The sequence below is a fragment of the Colletotrichum truncatum genome (genome assembly GCF_014235925.2).
Source record: "Colletotrichum truncatum strain CMES1059 chromosome Unknown Contig_0006, whole genome shotgun sequence".
Lineage (NCBI taxonomy): Eukaryota > Fungi > Ascomycota > Sordariomycetes > Glomerellales > Glomerellaceae > Colletotrichum > Colletotrichum truncatum.
Genome location: NW_027222403.1, coordinates 1,524,650 through 1,542,317, shown reverse-complemented (window position 1 = coordinate 1,542,317; position 17,668 = coordinate 1,524,650). Strand labels below are relative to the sequence as shown.

General features: G+C 48.7%; 7 protein-coding genes across 7 annotated transcripts; 4 read left to right on the top strand and 3 right to left on the bottom strand.

Moving 5' to 3' along the window:
* Positions 1–838: 838 nt before the first annotated feature.
* CTRU02_209696 (short-chain dehydrogenase reductase sdr) lies at positions 839–1,891 on the bottom strand (the record flags this gene model as incomplete). Its single annotated transcript, XM_036730241.1, has 4 exons — positions 839–1,043; positions 1,132–1,455; positions 1,511–1,588; positions 1,650–1,891. The coding sequence occupies 4 exons, from the start codon at positions 1,889–1,891 to the stop codon at positions 839–841; spliced, it is 849 nt and encodes a 282-aa protein (XP_036577941.1).
* Positions 1,892–3,226: 1,335 nt separating this feature from the next.
* On the top strand, positions 3,227–4,325 carry CTRU02_209695 (nucleoside-diphosphate-sugar epimerase; the record flags this gene model as incomplete). Its single annotated transcript, XM_036730242.1, has 2 exons — positions 3,227–3,452; positions 3,511–4,325. The coding sequence occupies 2 exons, from the start codon at positions 3,227–3,229 to the stop codon at positions 4,323–4,325; spliced, it is 1,041 nt and encodes a 346-aa protein (XP_036577942.1).
* A 1,261-nt stretch (positions 4,326–5,586) lies between these two features.
* CTRU02_209694 (uncharacterized protein) lies at positions 5,587–6,148 on the bottom strand (the record flags this gene model as incomplete). Its single annotated transcript, XM_036730243.1, has 2 exons — positions 5,587–6,087; positions 6,140–6,148. 2 exons carry the CDS (start codon positions 6,146–6,148, stop codon positions 5,587–5,589), a joined length of 510 nt encoding a protein of 169 aa, XP_036577943.1.
* Positions 6,149–6,726: 578 nt separating this feature from the next.
* CTRU02_209693 (aldo/keto reductase) lies at positions 6,727–7,935 on the top strand (the record flags this gene model as incomplete). Its single annotated transcript, XM_036730244.1, has 4 exons — positions 6,727–6,772; positions 6,857–6,895; positions 6,952–7,483; positions 7,572–7,935. The coding sequence occupies 4 exons, from the start codon at positions 6,727–6,729 to the stop codon at positions 7,933–7,935; spliced, it is 981 nt and encodes a 326-aa protein (XP_036577944.1).
* A 2,757-nt stretch (positions 7,936–10,692) lies between these two features.
* On the top strand, positions 10,693–11,965 carry CTRU02_209692 (pectate lyase; the record flags this gene model as incomplete). Its single annotated transcript, XM_036730245.1, has 3 exons — positions 10,693–10,988; positions 11,038–11,130; positions 11,179–11,965. 3 exons carry the CDS (start codon positions 10,693–10,695, stop codon positions 11,963–11,965), a joined length of 1,176 nt encoding a protein of 391 aa, XP_036577945.1.
* A 720-nt stretch (positions 11,966–12,685) lies between these two features.
* Positions 12,686–15,063, top strand: CTRU02_209691 (fungal specific transcription factor domain-containing protein; the record flags this gene model as incomplete). Its single annotated transcript, XM_036730246.2, has 5 exons — positions 12,686–12,777; positions 12,839–12,967; positions 13,069–13,762; positions 13,809–14,318; positions 14,377–15,063. 5 exons carry the CDS (start codon positions 12,686–12,688, stop codon positions 15,061–15,063), a joined length of 2,112 nt encoding a protein of 703 aa, XP_036577946.2.
* Positions 15,064–16,083: 1,020 nt separating this feature from the next.
* On the bottom strand, positions 16,084–17,138 carry CTRU02_209690 (uncharacterized protein; the record flags this gene model as incomplete). Its single annotated transcript, XM_036730247.1, has 4 exons — positions 16,084–16,534; positions 16,590–16,767; positions 16,826–16,895; positions 16,956–17,138. The coding sequence occupies 4 exons, from the start codon at positions 17,136–17,138 to the stop codon at positions 16,084–16,086; spliced, it is 882 nt and encodes a 293-aa protein (XP_036577947.1).
* Between the last annotated feature and the right edge of the window lie 530 nt (positions 17,139–17,668).

Below are 17,668 nucleotides of genomic sequence, written 5' to 3'. Positions count from 1 at the left end.
AGTCTCTACGATGCTGTCCCGCGGATTCTGAAAGTTTGGTCAAGTCGCGCTCCTCCCACTAACCGCTTCAACAGTGAATCCTTGACGCTTGCCTTCATTATTTACAATCCTTCTTGCCAGCCGTATCTCATCTACGTTCGGGTTCATCATGGAAATGTGTACAAACTCGCCACGCTTGTATTCAAGTTTGAAGTCGCAGCCTATGGGTTTATTAGGTCGACAAACTCAAAAGCCTCGAACCGAACCTAATTATCTGTGGCCACATATGTCATATGTACCTCGTGCTAATGCTGAAAACTAGTTTAGCCCTGCTTGAAAATCCAGGTGGCTAAAGTATCACTTGACAAGCAGTAAATGGCCAAAATGGAGTTGGGAGTGATGGATTGGGACCACCGTCTTCCTCTTGCTTTCGTTATTTCGCTAGGGTCAGGATATAGAGCACATACGCCTTAACCACTAGATCACCGCCCTGTTATGGTTTGCTAAGAAGAATGGAGATATATCGGCTTATGATGAATATTTAGGTGTCACCTGGACGTGGGACATTGAGGATACAGAGACTACTACTTCGCTCGAATTGGCTGTTCGATAAAGCTGTACGCGGAGTAGAAGACTCATGAGTATAGGCACTGAGTGGGGGTTGAAATATTTAGCAATGGCCAAATGAAGTTGATAACAGGACGGATTTCAATCAAGCAGCCTGTATCCAACATACAGAACCGAAGATTTTCTCATAATATCATTTTGCAATGTGATTCGATGGTTGGGAGAAACTACGATAGGCTTAGATCTATTTCCCGACCGTACAAAAGTTTGTGAGTAATTGCCTTACAGTACCCTACAACCTTCCGGCATGCATGCCACCAGTGATCAGAATTTCGGCACTCGTCATGTAAGAACTGGCATCGGACAACAAGAACACAGCGGCGCCTTTGAGGTCCGACCGTCTGCCCATCCTCTTCATCGGGGGCTCAGTGGTAAAGATGTCACCCAGGTTGGGGTGCTGTCTAACCAGACTGGCGGTCAGCCCCGTGGAGATGTACCTTGATGTGAACGTCAGTAGTGAATTCGGTAAGTCTTTGTATCAATCGGGCCTGGAATTGTTCACAAAAGTTTGAAAATGCAACCTACCCGGGTGAGAGAGAGTTTATTCTTATACCATACTCAGCGAGCTCGACACCGAGCTGCTTCGTAAGTGATAGAACAGCACCCTTACTCATGCAGTAGTCGCTGGTGTACTGGCCCCTGCTCGCCTGATGGGCCGATATTGAGGCAATCGTCATGATGGAGCCAGCTCCGGCGCCAGGGCTTCGAAGGGGCTGCTTCACCATTTGCTCGGTTGCGAGGCGTACTGCATAGTATGTGCCCAGTGAATTGATCTCCAAGCAGCGCTTTACGCTCCTCGGGTCTCGCTGCAGAAGCGGCTCGTCTGAGACGACTCCGGCCGCTGTAATTCTATCACAGATGGTCAGTCTTATACGGGCTGGGGCTAGGTAGTACTCCTACTCACAAGCCATCAACTCGCCCAAAGTCTTTGGCGATGGAGGTGAAGGTCGATTTGAGACGCTCAAAATCGGTTACGTCTGATCTGCATGACCCTGAATCAGCGACATGATGACTTCTGAAGCAGCACTCGAAGAATCCCATACTGATAGAATGCTGTCTTGCTGCTAATCGCTTGGAGATCCTTGTAAGCCAAATCGGGCTCAGAGGCGGCGTCAATGATGGCAATAGAAGCCCCCGCCTCGGCAACAGCGAAGCCTAGTGCCAAGCCAATGCCTTGCGCACCGCCTGTGATGACTACCACTCTATCTTTGAGGGACAACAGGTCAAAGACGTTGGACGTCTGATAGTCATCGACGAATTGAATGGGTGGTTGCGCGGCTGCCATTTTCTTTTCGTTAGGCTTCGGAAGTTGCTAATCTTCTGTAGTGTGGGTTGTGTCGCGCAACTGTAAGCTTATCTTATTGCAAAAGCGTGGTATTTTGATCCGGGATCTGGGAACTGTCCTTCGGCGATGCGGAAAATGGGGTTTATGGGATTTCCAGCGTAAAGCAAAACTACTCTTCCCCGCATAGAACAAAAGTGCGAAAAGCATCAACACAAGTGGCCAGGACCAGTGGGGACGGTCAAAGGAGGCCGGGTACTCTCCCTTTGCGAATTCTGCATATAGCCTGTTGACGGACAGCTGGTTAACGAAACTTTCAACATCAAGGATGGTATTGAAATATGCTTTCAGCGTCGTCTTCCTAACTGAACACACTGCAACGCCCTAGGATTGGCTGAAAGAAAGATCCTGCCTGCCGCGAAACCATTATGTCTGGTAGCTCCTTATCACACCCCTCAACGGCTACGAAGCTAATGCATTCAGCCACGAAACTAGTAGGATTATCGGCCGCTGGCGTTGGCTTGGCTTTGAGACCATCTTCGGATGACTCAAGGGTGCAAGACTTGAGACCAACAATCTGGAATGAAAAATGTTACAACCAACTGTTATCTACTGGCGACAGAATTCTGGAAACTTCTAGCTCACACGAAATGATTTACATGGGTTTCGGTGTGCTCGATTATCCAGCTTTGGAAAAGGTAGTGCGAATACTCAGGTGGTCACTGCTAGTGGGACATCCAAAATCGCAAAGGACCGAAGTCCCTGTTATCCTAAATTTTGGAATATCTGAGGTATTGAAATTGCAACGGTTGGGCATGGGCTTTGAAGCAAGAAGTTTCCTTGACATATAGAATTTCCACGATGTTGTCCAAGCGAGGGTGTTCCAGCACAAGCAGACAATAATTGATATCACAAATGATTGCCTTGCATGTGACGGTTAAACCAATATGGCCCCTCACACACCAGCCAATAGAGCGAGGACTACAAGTGTAGAATAATGACGACGCCGTTCCCCACTTAAGCTGATAAATGTGCGTTCAAGTGGAAGGCTTAAATGATTTTCCGTCACAGCTCGCGACCTCCACAATCATATCGGCTATGCCATATTGCCGTCCACGCTACTTAGTTGACATCACGTCACAGCATCTCTCATTAGTCAGTCACATCATGAGCTTGCCAGACATCCCAAACCATAAGAAGACGAGATTCCGAGTTCTGTAAAGGAATTTTGAAGCTTTTGCATATGAGCAAGAGTTCACACACTAAAATTGCTTTTTGAGGTACCGAGCGCCGCGATTTTACCTCTTTTCTTACAACTGTTACATCAGACACGATAACATGGCACCGAAATTCTTTGTCACTGGAGCCACAGGTTATATTGGTGGTGACGCTCTGTTTCACCTAACCCATAAATACCCTGACCTAGACTTGGCTCTTCTGGTGAGGTCCGAAGACAAAGCCAAAACAGTCCAATCGAAGTACCCGAACGCTAGGATCGTTCTCGGAAGTCTTGATGATTCAGATATCATTCGCCGTGAAGCCGCATGGGCCGACATTGTTCTTCGTATGAAATCCATTTCGTCATCGTATGTCAAGCCATGACTAATAACTGGGGACAACAGACACGGCCGACTCATCAGATCATGAGGGCAGCGCAAAGGCCATTTCAAAGGGCCTGGTTGAAGGTCATTCCCCTTCTCGACCAGGCTACTGGCTTCATGTCGGCGGTACCGGCATTCTCACATATTTCGACTCCGTGAAAAAGACATTTGGTGAGCCCGACGAGAAGGTGTTTAACGATCTCGAAGGCGTTGATGAACTGGTGAACCTGCCTGACGACGCCTTTCACCGCAATGTTGATAAGATTGTCTTAGAAGCGGGGGCCAAGCATTCTGATAGAGTGAAGACAGCTGTTGTCTGTCCTCCGACCATCTATGGAAAGGGACGTGGTCCGGTGTCTGGGCGTGGCCGCCAGGTTTACGAGTTGACGTCTTTCATCCTTAAAGAGAAGTACTGCCCACGAATTGGCAGAGGTCTCTCCCGGTGGAACAACATCCATGTCTACGATTTGAGCAGCGCAATCGGTCTCTTGGCCGAAGCCGCGCTCGACCCCTCTCGCAAAGACGACTCACAGATATGGGGTCCGCGAGGCTACTTCCTCACTGAGAACGGTGAGCATACTTGGAGCGATCTGGCAGTCCAGATTGGACGCGAAGTGTGCACACAAGGATTGGCAAGTGGCGAGCTCGAGCTCAAGGAATTGTCAATGGATGAGGCCGTCAAGTCTTCTGCCGGATTCGAAGCGGCGAGTTGGGGCATGAACTCTAGGGCCAAGGCGTTGCGGGCAAAGAAGTTTCTGGGATGGCAGCCAGTGGAGCATGGATTAATCCAGGAAATTCCGACTATTGTCAAGTCAGAGGCAGCGAGGCTGGGTTGAACCCAGTGTATATCCATATTTGTACCCGAGTATCACTAAGCCGCCATAGGGGGCTCCCCAAAGCAATCAACAGTATTTATGAATTCACCTCTCAACTTCGAATCTCTATCTTTACAAGCTCCGTGAGTAGTTCACATCAAGGTGCTGTAAGCCCTGACCTGTCGGTGGAGTATCGAGAAGGCTGTCTCATACGGGCGTCGGGTTGGGAAGAGCACGTGAGATCTTGCGTGACTTCTGTGACAATCCCAATGTAACCGTGACATACTTGATGAAATCATCCGATAATGCTTCGCTATGAGTTAGCTACACTCTTTTGCCTTGCGTCTCGCGAGTATAAAAGACCCGTGCCGGGTGGGGTTTGGGATGCTGTAGGGCTTTATGTCTAGATTATGTCATCTATATAACCGGCTAGAAAATGTTACACGTCAGAACATTCTATCAACCTGTAAGGTGAATTGCCTTGATTACGTGTACCAGAGGTTAGATGAGCAGTTTTGTATTTCCCCCTATCGAAAATGCAGCGCTCGATTTCTTGAAGTTTCTGCTTATTTTTATGCATAATCTCGAGTATGTGTATTTTATAACCCAATGTATGTGTGCAATGCATGGCAGTGAAACCAGAATTGCCCATGCCTAAACGGTTCCATCTGGCTACATAATGCCTATGTTGGAGACATCCTTTACTAGGTATTATATTCCAGGGGCTATATTGTATCTGGCTGGCCATACTCTCTGTATTGACCACACTATTTCACATGAGAGATGGAACCCTGGACCATTAGTTCGTCACAAGGAAAGGGGAGGGGGAATGTGTAACCTGGCACTCCAGCCAAAACAGCCTGACGGTGCCCAAAAAACTATGTAGGGAAGTCTAGTCTGCACGGCCGCCAGAAACTGCCCGGTTAGGTTAAAGGAGACAGATTACCTTGGTAAAGTCTCTCACACTGTCTATTCCATCCCTTAATGCAGGTTCCGTGTCATCTCGAGTAACCGGCCAAGGTTGCTTGCGGTGCGAACTACCGAATAGAAGGTCCACCGGGGAGCGGTTAAATGGATCATAACCACTGAGGCGGCTGGCATTATCCGGGTATTTACACAAACCCTTTCACAAGTTCAGACACTACAGCTATGCATTAATTCTGCTTAACATTTAAAATGTTTGTAGAAATCTCGTCCTGTAGGTTACAGTGGAATAGATTGTGATTGAATATCTACATCGCCTTGATCCTCGCTATCTTCCCATTGCCCTGTACCTATGCCATCAGTTACTCAATTGCTGCACATTCATGGCAGCCATGCGGTCGAAGCTGGTGTCTAGTATTTCGATCACGTTTCCCCACGGATCCTTTACGTATACGCAGGCTGCCCCACCTCCTGCGACCTTCACCGTCACCCCCTGCCTGCTTCCACCGTACTGGACAACTTTATCAGCCAGTGCGTCTGGATGAGGATCCGTCACACAGATGTGGAAGAAACCGCCGCGATTGTATTCAAAATCAACATCGTTTGCCTTGAATGCGGGGTCAAGGAATTGAAAGACCTCAAAGCCCACACTGTTGCCTGTTGTCATGTATGCCAGTTTGACTTCGCGAAGAGCTTCACCGTAAATGGCGAATATGGCTGCCTCAGGATTCTCCGACCTTTTAATATGGAAGATGCGGTTACCGATGATTTGAAAACCCAACACTTGAGAGTACCACATTGTTACGGCTTCAATATCGCCGACCGAGACGGCAACATGGTTAATTGGACGAGCGAGTATCTGGAAGGAACCGTCAGCACGATGTTTAAGAATTTGGGTTCAAGATACACACGGTCGACATGGCGTTTGCTAGATGATTTGTTAATGTTAGGACAATATGACGTTAATCAGCCGAATTCAATCGTCTTAGATTGCGGCCGAATCATATAAACGGCCAGAATCACTGTTACAATATCAGGTAAAAACCCCGAGCTTAGTATAACCGGGCGAGAGCGAGTTCCGGTTGTGATATACAGGCCCAGTATCCGGCTATCTGCGAGGGGCGCTCGGCGGAAGAGCCGCCCCACAAAGTGACAGCGTAAGTAGTGAAGTCCCGAACCAGGCAAATAATCATAGGAGTGCCGTCATCGCCTCAGCTGCTGCACCCCTCACTTGAACCGTCTAGTTGAAAAAAGATTGCTTTTCTTTTCTCTCTCTCTCTCTCTCTCTCTCTCTCTCTCTCTCTCTCTCTCTCTCTCTCTCTCTCTCTCTCTCTCTCTCTCATCTGTAATGAATGTCCTTGACACCAAATGAGATCGCTCGAGTTTAAATTGCAAGACAAAACCCATCTCCAAACTTTTTGAAACCCCCAATCATCTAGACCTTTATCACAGCGAAGAACTCGCTACTCAATCTGAGAGGACAACCTTCTTGCCCAAAATGACTGAAATACCTATTTGCACAAAGACTTTTAAGTTGAATAATGGTGAGTTTTGCCGGCCTAGATCTGGTTCTGATACTGCCAAGTCCAAAGGAAAGGAAAGAGGTGTTAACAAAAGCTGACGACTAGGCACATTCATGCCTGCTGTTGGCCTTGGGACCTGGCAAGGTGGGGAATCCTTTCATCTCTGGAATTGCTCCTGATTTATTTTATAAGCCTTGCAGGACGTATAGGCACAGACGATGAGAAAGCCCTCGAAGAGTCCATCATCGTGGCTATTCAGAATGGTTACCGTCTCATTGATACGGCACAGTATTACGGGATAGAATCAGTCGTAGGTCGTGCTGTCCGGAACAGTCGGGTGCCGAGAAGTGAGATCACCGTGGTATCCAAATACTGGGGCCATTATCATCACGACGTCGCTGCTGCTCTAGAGGTTTCGCTGAGAGAACTCGATCTCGGCTATGTTGACCTCTTCCTGATGCATTGGCCGTGGGCTATGACGCCCGATGGGAAGCCTCTCCGGATTCACCGGTCACCGACATTCTTGGAAACTTGGAAGCAGATGGAAAGTCTGGTCGGCGACAAATGCAAAGGAATTGGGGTTTGCAACTTTACCCAAAAAACTCTGAGCATGCTTCTTCAGCATGCCGCAATCGTACCAGCCGTCAACCAGGTCGAGCTTCACGCACTCAACCCCTGCCTCAAGCTGGTTCCATACTGCCAGTCCAAAGGAATCCATGTGATGGCCTGGGGGTAAGTTGCATACTGCCAACACATGGCAGTGCAAATAAATACCTTTTCAGTCAACCTATAGCACGGATAGCTAACATATCACACGTAGAACCTTAGGGGGGGATAGCAAATTCGCCAAGGATCACATCCTTCAACACGATGTTTTCACTAGCGTCGCCAGAAAGCACAACATCTCGGCAAGTACCGTCTCCCTGTCGTGGGCGGTGCAACGGGGTGTGACTGTCATCCCCAAGAGCAGCTTGAAGTCACGCATTAGCAGCAATATTAGGATTGTCAGTCTCGATAACGAGGACATGGGCGCCATCAATAGTGCACACAATAAGATTGGGGGCCATAGAATCTGCAATATTCAGAATCAGCTGTGGGTTGAACTTGACGGTAAGAGGACTTTGCAAGGGTGGACAGAGGTCGACTTTGGCTGGGAGGATTCAAAAGGCAACTGGTTGACATAATCGATGTGAGACACCAAGAGCTCTCCCAATATACTGGTGGCATGCACAACAAGATTGAGATGGTGAGTCCTGTTCTGAAGAAAGTCTGAGATGGGTCTTTCGCATTGTCGTGATGGCTTCGTCCTCCGGATCCGCTCGGTTGCGACCCGGCCGCCTAGTCACGTGATGTGGCTCGCCCCGGCGACAGACATCTTAGTCGACCTTCCCTCTAGTCGTCCACTTAAAGAATACAAGCTATTTGGTTTCTAGTTGATGTCACCCGTGTCGCAGCCCCATATGACACGTCTAGAATAGACTTTTGCATCCTGAATGGTAAATCCAAATCGCAAGGCTACGGGCCCAGCCACAGCATTCCTGATCTGTCAAGTTCTGGACTTCCCATTAATGGCGAACAGTTTAGAGCCATTTCGAAAAGATCTACAAGTACAGGGTGGGTCTGCCACATGTCGTAGCTCAGTGGAAACAGACCGCTTGTGCTTGCATTGCTGCTGCCAGTGCCCACTTGGTTGGTCAACGACTCGCCCATGGTACTTGAAGTTTGATTACCGTCGAAGAGATGGGGCTTCATGGCAAACAGGCCCCTGTCAAAGAGCTGCGTGAACTATGGGCTTGGGTCCCGCGTCTCCCGACTGGCTTGGAATACCATTTTGCAGTTGGTGAGGCCTGATATGCCCAGTTGCGCAACGAGCGGGTTGGAACTCTTCATCTGCATATAAAGATTGCGGCAGCAAGGAAAACACCATGGAATAGTTCATGAGGAGCAAGGTGAATTTCAGACCTCGCCACTATGGAACTGGCGACCAGGGCAATCTGCTGTGCGGCTTGATTCGCTACGTCGTCCATCATGCCTTCGAAGGATAGGTTATTGTAAAGAGTCAGACCCCGCCTACAGGTTTGCAGTGGCAGCCGCACACCAGCCTCCAGCACGTGTAAAAACAGAGATGCTATCCCAGCTAAATACGCAAAAGAATACGTGACAAGAGGTCGCTCACTTGTTGTTTGGCTGAACTTAAGTAGGTATAATGCGTAGGCACAGACTACGCCATATCAACCGTGACATAGCCTGTAAAAGTTGAATGATGAGAAGATATGAAAACTCAGGTTTTCTGTAATCAAAATGCTATATAGTTGAGCGGATGGTAACTATATTGTACGCCATAGATCAGTATGAAAGATATCTTCTTGGATGAAGAGGGTGAGTGAAACTGAGAGAATTCATTCAACTGCCATCAAGGCTTAAAAGGCGATGCTATGCAGCACAAGCGTCAGACTGCAGGTGCTTCATGAATTCCGTCTAATCCACTCAACGTCATGAAGATTGGCAACATGAAAGCTACTATGTATGGGAAGCTGTTCTACAATCGTCCCCTCTGTTTCAAACCTAGTAACCTAAGGTACCGATCGACAGCTTGGATCTTCTACGATCCGCGAATGCCGATAACGAATATCTAACAGCACTGTCTTAAGAGGTTTCGCAGAGTTAGCATAATTATATCTTTTATTGCCACTACTCGCTACGCCTATGCATGGACACGAGGGCTTTTGTTGTCCATAGATTTTATTTCTTCATGACTTTTTTCTCTTGCTTTTATTTTTCTCCTTGTTCCTCCCTTAAAATTAGCCAATATGGATTTGTAACACCGCTTCGAGGTGAGCTAGGATCAGCCAAAAGGCTCCACAATCATATGATCGGCATCCCCTGCACGCTCCCATGACTTTAACTTAAGCTTATGAGCAGCTGCAGCTCACTGTACTATTTAAACCTCAAAAGCGGCAAACTCTAATGAGAAACATTAGCGCTCGAAGCTCCAGAGATTCGTACTAAATGTCATTGAAAATTCTGCGTCACATTGACGTTTGCGCAAGACAACAGTCTAAACTAAAAATGGAAATCCGATAAGTCATCCCTCAAAGATCGATGGGCACCACGAAGGAACAAAAAAATCCCCTGTGTTGAAAGTTATCAGTGTTTTCCAAAACCAGAAACTCCTGAATGGGGCCGGAAAGAAGAAATCCACCGCGCAATAAGCAAATCTTTCAAACAATACGATTATCCCACCGGCAACTCGTAATCTAATCAACCCTAGGGTTCCTTAGACGCCAAGAAAACCACCTTTATTGTTTTAGGATGGGGCATATGGATCTAGGTACCTTTTTCAACCAGTAATTGGCGACTCAATGCCAAGTTTCTGATTCATTTACTCTTGAATGAGCACAGGATTCGTGGAACATCTTGGTGTCAAGGCTACCTTGTTTGAAATCAAGGCGGTACGGCAAGGTGTGCTTGCTCAGTGGCTGATGCGTGAAGCTTTTGTAGCCAGTAGGCGAACATTACGGAGTGCGGAGGCCCAATTTGTAGCTGAACATTTAGGAAAGAAAAGCTTGGTTTTTGATGGATAATCGGTAATTAGACTCTTAAAATCATTTATTTGCGGAAGAGTTTTCTCCGCAGCTACCATCCTAGGAACCTCAATCCATGTTGCGTGGTACTGGCAGACCTCCTTCATTGCCAGGGACAGGGGTGGTTGATTGGGGGATTTCTGATTTGGCCGCTCTTGAAGCCTCGGAAAATTGACAACAATCATCTTGCAATTCACTTGTGGAACTCAGTGACGTGCTAAATCGCCTTCAATTTTAACGAGAACGAAGAGCTTTTTAGTCTGTTAATGAACTATAAGATGGTTGTTAAGCCCAGCTGAAATGCAGAGTTTCCGCCGCTAATCGGGAGTTACACCGTTAATTGGAAGTGACGAAACAATGGCTCCATTCAACGTTGTTCCCACCGCCTTCTTGGCTCTATTGACCGGTGCCGCTGCCCGCGACATCTTTGTGTCCCCGACCGGCACCGGGTCTGGTACCCAGACAGCGCCGTTTGGGTCCATCCAATCGGCCGTCAACGCCGCCGCTGCCGGCGACACTATTTATCTCCGCCAAGGCACGTATGCGCCTTCGTCGAATATCCAAATTGGAAAGAGCGGAACTAGAACCTCGCCAATTTCTGTCCGGCCCTACCAAAATGAGAAGGTCATCATCAACGGCGAGAACATGCCAGGGTAAGTTGAATATCGGAAACGGAGTTCACACAGCACTAACGCCCGGCAGAACCCCCAAGGCTTTGGACGAGTCGTTGCCAAATGGCGAGAGGGGCATTTTCCATATTCAGAACGCAAACTACTGGGCGTTCTATGATCTGGAGTAAGTCGTGCTTCATGGTCTCTCGACGTACTTACTAACCAATCTCAGACTAATTAACGGTCCTTACGGCATTTATGCCCGAGATGCCTCCCACAACTACTATAACGGTTTGTCGACGCATGATAACTACGAGACTGGTTTCCAGCTCGAGGGCGCGTCTTCCAACAACACTGTTCTCAACCTCGACTCTTACCGCAACCGCGACCCTCGCAAGAATGGCGAAAGTGCTGATGGTTTCGCCTGCAAATCAGGCTCCGGTGAGGGCAATGTGCTGCGCAACGCCCGCCTATGGGATAACGTTGACGATGGCCTGGACCTTTTCATGTTCACGTCCCCCGTCACGCTCGAGGAGGTCTATGCCTGGGGCAACGGCTACAACCGATGGGGCTTCAGCCCCTTCGAGGGCGACGGCAACGGCTTCAAGCTGGGTATCACGAACAACCCGCCGGCTAACCATGTTATCCGCAACTCGATCGCCTTTGGCAACCTCAAGAAGGGTTTCATCGACAACGGCAACCCAGGCTCTCTTACCTTCGAGCGCAACACTGCTTGGAACAACGGAGATACTGGTTTCGTGATGCGTAGCTCTTCATCCAAGATGACCGGTAACATTGCCGCGGTGAATGTGGGAAGTGCGCAGGTTAGCTTGGTCAGCTCCGTCAGCGCCTCGGGCAATTCGTGGAACTCTGGCAGCTGGTCCAACAGCTCGTTTGCCAGCGTCGATGCGTCCGTTCTGAAGGGACCCAGAGGTTCCGACAAGAAAGTCAAGGGCAGCAATTTCTTGGTTCCAAAGTCTGGTCAGGCTATTGGTGCGACCACGCTGCAAGAAGTCTGAACATGTTCACTGCAGCCAGGAAATGATCAGATTCATTGATCCTGAGTTGTATGATAGACAAGGAATATGCCCCTATAATGATAAACTATAAACGATTAGTCATTGGTATCTTACACGGATGCTGAAAGTTCAAGAATATTTGTTGCATTTATTTTAGGTCCACAACCTGTGGCACATGCTCACGTGAAGGGAGTATGAATGAGAATACCAATCTACAACTAGGTCTAGGATGAAATGGTATCACAACGTCCCTGAAGCTGTAGCTTTGGAAATTTGATGGCTGCGCTCTGCCTTCAAAATGATGTGGACAATGCTGGTGAGAGAGACAGGAGTTACTTGATAAGGATGCCAAAACGCAATTGTACCAAAACACCAGAATTCGCTACGGCTCGGATGACTCATCTCGGTAAAGCCACCACTTTGCCGACGAAACCGGAGAGACAAGCTCGGGCCACTGCCGAGAGTCCGGGGAGCAGATTTCTCTTACCCCTTTTGGTAGATAATCTGACTAAACCTTTCTTGCCGGCCCGCCCTATCGGCGTCTTGACATTTCGCCGTCATCGGTGACAACGTCGTCTACTCTGACACATACAGTCGTCGAGTAAACTTGCCGACGTACAACGAGGTTACCACCAAAGCACACAGTGATATGTGATGAATTGATTCAAAATTCATGCTTCCTCTTGCGGCATTCTATCGAATGTCCTTTTTCAATTCCCCATGGCAACATGCAACAGGACCCCGCCCAGCACGGATGTCGGGAGCAGAAGTCCCCTGACTGACGGGCCCCTGCCACCGATTAAGTCAACCGCGTGGGAAACCCATTTTGGACGACTTCAAAAGGCTACCAACTAATTCTCTGTTTTGTCGCAGATGCCGCCGATGTCACTCTAGAAAAGTGAAGTGCTCAGGGGAGCAGCCCTGCCAAAATTGTCGGCACGCTGGCAAAGGTTCCGAGTGCACATACCCGCGACGAAACAGGCAAGTCAAGGTCAGACAAAGGTAATAGAAGCCTCTTTTCAGAACTAGCCCGATTATCTCGAGTTTTCTTTTGAGTTTTTTTTCTTCTTTTTTTCTTCCTCGGGTAACTGATGAATCAAAAGCTATATCGACGGGCTTCTTGATGAAATCCGCCGTCTCAAGAGTCAAAATGCCCAGAGCGCCCCCAGCTCCACGCGGGATGACGTGACTACCCAAAGTAGTACAAGTTATGTTGGCAATAGGGCCGCTACCCCATCTTCCGGAAAGGGAGCCAGCGACAATGAGGAGCCTTCAGAAACTGCAACGCTTGAAGTGAGGCCGTGGTTCATCAGTGCAAATGTCTTCCGCACGCCAATCCTTATAGGTGAAGTCGCGGACGCGGCATTCTCAACCCGTTTCCGCCAAGTCATTTCTGACCCCAATGCCCCTCAACCTAAGCATATACTGAGACTCAATTACGCTCCAGATAGGGAGCTGATGAATCTCGTCAAGTCGGACATTACCTGGCCTACGCCATCTAGGTCTCGGTTCTTGGTTGATGTCGCGCTGAAGTACGTTAGCAGGCGCTACCACGTCGTTCGCAGGAGTTCGATCCTGGAGAACCTGGAACAAAGTATTCATAATCCATCGTGGGGAGACTTGATGCTTAGATCAAAATTGTGGGCGTTGTTCGCCATTGGGGAACTTTACTCGACTCGGTCTATTCCGTCGGAAAAGGATTTTCCGGGAATGGCGTATTTTGCGAAAGCTTCTAGAATACTCGGTGTGCTCGATGAGCGGCCTGGTACAGACTCAATTGAGATCATGCTCCTTCTTGTACGTCCAAGTTTAGTCAAAGTTCTATGGGTCCTAACTGTGGCAGTCATTCTACTCTTTAGCTCTCAATCGCCGATATAGTGCCTTTGTCATGTCCGGGACGGCAATGCGCATGGCCATAGTGATGGGCCTCCATCTCAATATCCCAGAATCACAACTTCCTGATCCGGACATGAGAGAACACAGGAAGCGACTATTTTGGACCACGTATATATTTGATCGAATATGGGCGTCCAAGCTGGGCCACCCAAGCGCCATCCAAGATAACGATATCGGGGTGGATCTACCTTCTGAGCCAGTCATCGGTCAGGCTTTTGGTACTGATTTCGATGATACAGCCTATCACATTGCCAGTCTGCGTTTGGCGGCGCTCGTTACGAAAACTGTCCGCTCCATCTACGGCCAGCGTAATCAGGGTGAGGTCACGTTATCTACAAGGGTGCAGCAGGCTCTAAAAGACCTTCGATCTTGGGTTGAAGACCTGCCGTCTCACTTACAGATTGACAATCCGGACTCGGGTCCAAAGCCAACATCACTCCATCTCTCATTCAATCAAGTAAGCAATCATCTGAACCCCAAACCTTTCGAAGACTTATCTGACAGTTGACGCTCAGTGTGCTATATTGGCAACTCGTCCAATTTTGCTTCATATCCTGCGGACTCATGTCGCCACATGGCCGGCATCATCCCCCGTGACCGAGTCTCAGGTACCCCCCAGCGCTATAACGCTTTCCGAGGCATGCATACGCTGTGCACGCCACTCAATCCGCCTCCTTACCGATTCCTGGATAGATGGTTCATTCGCGACTTTTGACTACTTTTACACGCAGTATCTCTTCTCCGCGCTCACCATTCTCGCGGCCTCAAGCTTGCTCAACGGACCAGAGAGCAGGAGTGACAGAGAAGCCTTTGAGGAGTCGGCTAGGTTTCTCTCACAGCTGCGGGATGCCGGGAACTTCGCCGCTCAAGAGTACTGTCATCACGTTGATGTGATGAAAGCCGATCTTGAGAAATTCTGCGCGAAGAGGATGGGCCTAGAATCGGAGCTACCTGGGCCACCTGGAGGTTTGGGCGAGAATCCGCCACGGCTGCTGGGTCCAGCGACATCCGCGAACTTCGGCCCCGCGCCCATGTTGCCAGCGCACACCACGGGAGGCATGGCGCTTGCCGAACCGTCGCTGGAAGAACTTCTAGCGCAGCCAGTACTAGATTTGCAATTCTTGGAGGCATCCTTTTACGATGATTTGCAGGGGCTGTACTGGCCGGATTTTAGCACGGAGAATTGGAACGATTTAGCGTAGACATCACTGTAAAGCAGGCTTGAGTAGGTCTATTGAGACAGGCATCATAATGAGAAACATGTACATAGTTCTAAGGGGGTCCGTTCAAATCATAGCTGCTCATATGGTTTTAAAACCCATTGGTTGCTCTCATATGAATTTCTTTCAAGTCGCCAGAGTAGACTCAAATAACGGCCCGCAAGCTAGTCGAAAGAGCAACTACGTCTCAGTTCTTACTAACTGCTTACATGTCTCACGCACCTAAGGAATCGTGATTTTATAACGCGATGTCGCTCATGTTTGACTGGCATAAGCTAATGTTCTTTAAAGAAGAGCAGTTGCAATCAACTGTTTTATAGGTTCAAAGTATTTAGGTAGCCTCAAAAAGCCGTACACCTTTGCCGGAGTAGAGACTAATACCTTATCACACCCCCGTTCTGGTATTGTCGTGTACTCGCGGCGAATGTTGTATCAATACTAAAACAGCTAGGCTAGCATATGGGAGCATCAAGTGACTGGCCCTGAACATCCACCCAAACAGGCATTTTGCGAGAATTATCCGGGCCAGCGTCCTGGGACAGAAAAGTACTAACGTACATTCAAAGTTCGACTAGTTCACTAAGGTTTGCATGTGATTTTTGATAAGCCCATTTTCCTAGGTTCGGAAGAAGCCGTACAAGCTTTGAGTATTTGGAAAGAATGCATGGTGAAGATCAAAGAGACGCAAACGAGAACCGTTGATCTCTTGATTTCGGCGAATTCATTCATGTCACTTTCAAATAGATGGGGATTTGGACGAGTTTCTTCCAGGAACCGTCAGAATAAGACTACAACGTGTGTATTCAAGATTATAGGTCAATTTAATAGATTATTTGCACTTCTAACATCCAGACGTATAGGAATCACCGGCTCGTTCACATAAAAATAGCACGTGTGCTATTTTTCGAATCAAAAAAAACGAACCGCCCGAACTTATTCCAAAGATGAAAACAGACGTATAACGTTACCCAAACGAGTGGCCAGGTAAATCGCAGAGTTTACTTATTGAGGGTGGTAATGGTTGCCTGGTACCTCATGAGCATTTGGCATGGGTGGCACGTTCGTCTGCTGCGGTGGCATCTGGGCAAATGAGCCCCCGGTGTGCTGAGCGCTCAGAGGCGTGGGAGACGGCTGCGGGTGGAACTGCTGCGGCTGCTGCTGCGGCTGTTGTTGTTGAGGCTGCATTTGTTGGGCTGGTGTCGGGGCGTACATCTGCTGCTGATGGATAGGCTGCTGTTGTTGCTGCTGCTGTTGCACATAGGGTGGCGCAGCCTGGCCTTGGTGAACAGGTTGGTAGGCGGCAGCGTTGACGGTGGTGTTGTTCTTCTCGTGGTGAACCTGGCTGGAAACAACAGGAGCAATGCCGGAGGAGACGGGGTTGCAGTGCAGGCCAGCCTTGCGATGACGGTGGAGCATAACACCGTGAATCGATAGAGATGTGATGAAGAGAGCGCTATCGATAAAGTCAGAAACAGAGTTGTTGCCGAAAGACTTGAAGGCCAACTCACAATTGAAGGCCACCAACGCCGGCCGCAGCCGACATGCAAGCGGAAAGAGTTGTTGCCCAATCATAGCAAGAATAATAAGTGCACCGAGCAAAGATGTAGGCCGCCTCTGATGCCAATAGGGCAAAAGCGCAGAGCCAGAAGACCACAAGGAATATTTCCAAACCCAATACCGCCCAATCTGTGAGAACATTGTGTCATTAACAGCGCTAAAATCATGGCTCGTCAAGAAACCTTACAGTTATAAGCCTTGGGCATCGAGTATTCGGAAACGATTAGCCAGACCGTGACGAACAAAGTTGCTACTGACTATGGTCCGAATATTAGCATGGAGAAAATAAGTTCCAATGATATGTTTTCAGTACTTACAACAAAGAGCATTAGACAATTGCCTGAAGTAGGCAAGACATAGGCACCAAAGGCGCAGAGAGCGAGCGTCATTACTGCGAGTACAAGTTGAACAATTCTGAGGGCTATGAATCCCTTGGGATAGATAGGGATGTGCTCGCGACCAGCTGGTCGCTGGGTGGGATACTGGTTGCCATTCTCCATTATTACTATCCGGTAAATGTTGTACGAGAACAATGGTCAGTATGAAGGCAGATTTGGCGAGAAGTAGAGAGTAAAAGGGTTAGAAGTAGGGAAGGGGGAAAAGGAGATTGGCCGTGTGGTATATATGATGGAATAATGTGTGTGTGCGCGTGTGTGTGAGGAATGGAGAGACAGATACCGTCCCCCCTGGGACCCCCATGGGCTTTTCAATGCATTGGTTCCTTCCCCTTAGCAACGTGAGGCAACATTGTCAATCCTCGTAATTTTGATGCGCCCCTTGCACAGCGCGCCACAAAAGCTCGCCTGCAACGCGCATCAAGGCTGTCACGAATAGCTCGCGCCGTGGCGTCCAAGGGTACGATCAAGGCTCACCGCAGTCACCAGAATACCCCTTGACCCTGGGAACGGACTAGGCTCTCCTCGTAAGGCGTTCTTCGGAAAGCCACACTCATGCCCGTTGCGGATCGATGGTTCCAACGTATGTTGAAATGGGCTGAGGTGGTGAACATGTCTACTGAGTTAAAAGCTGG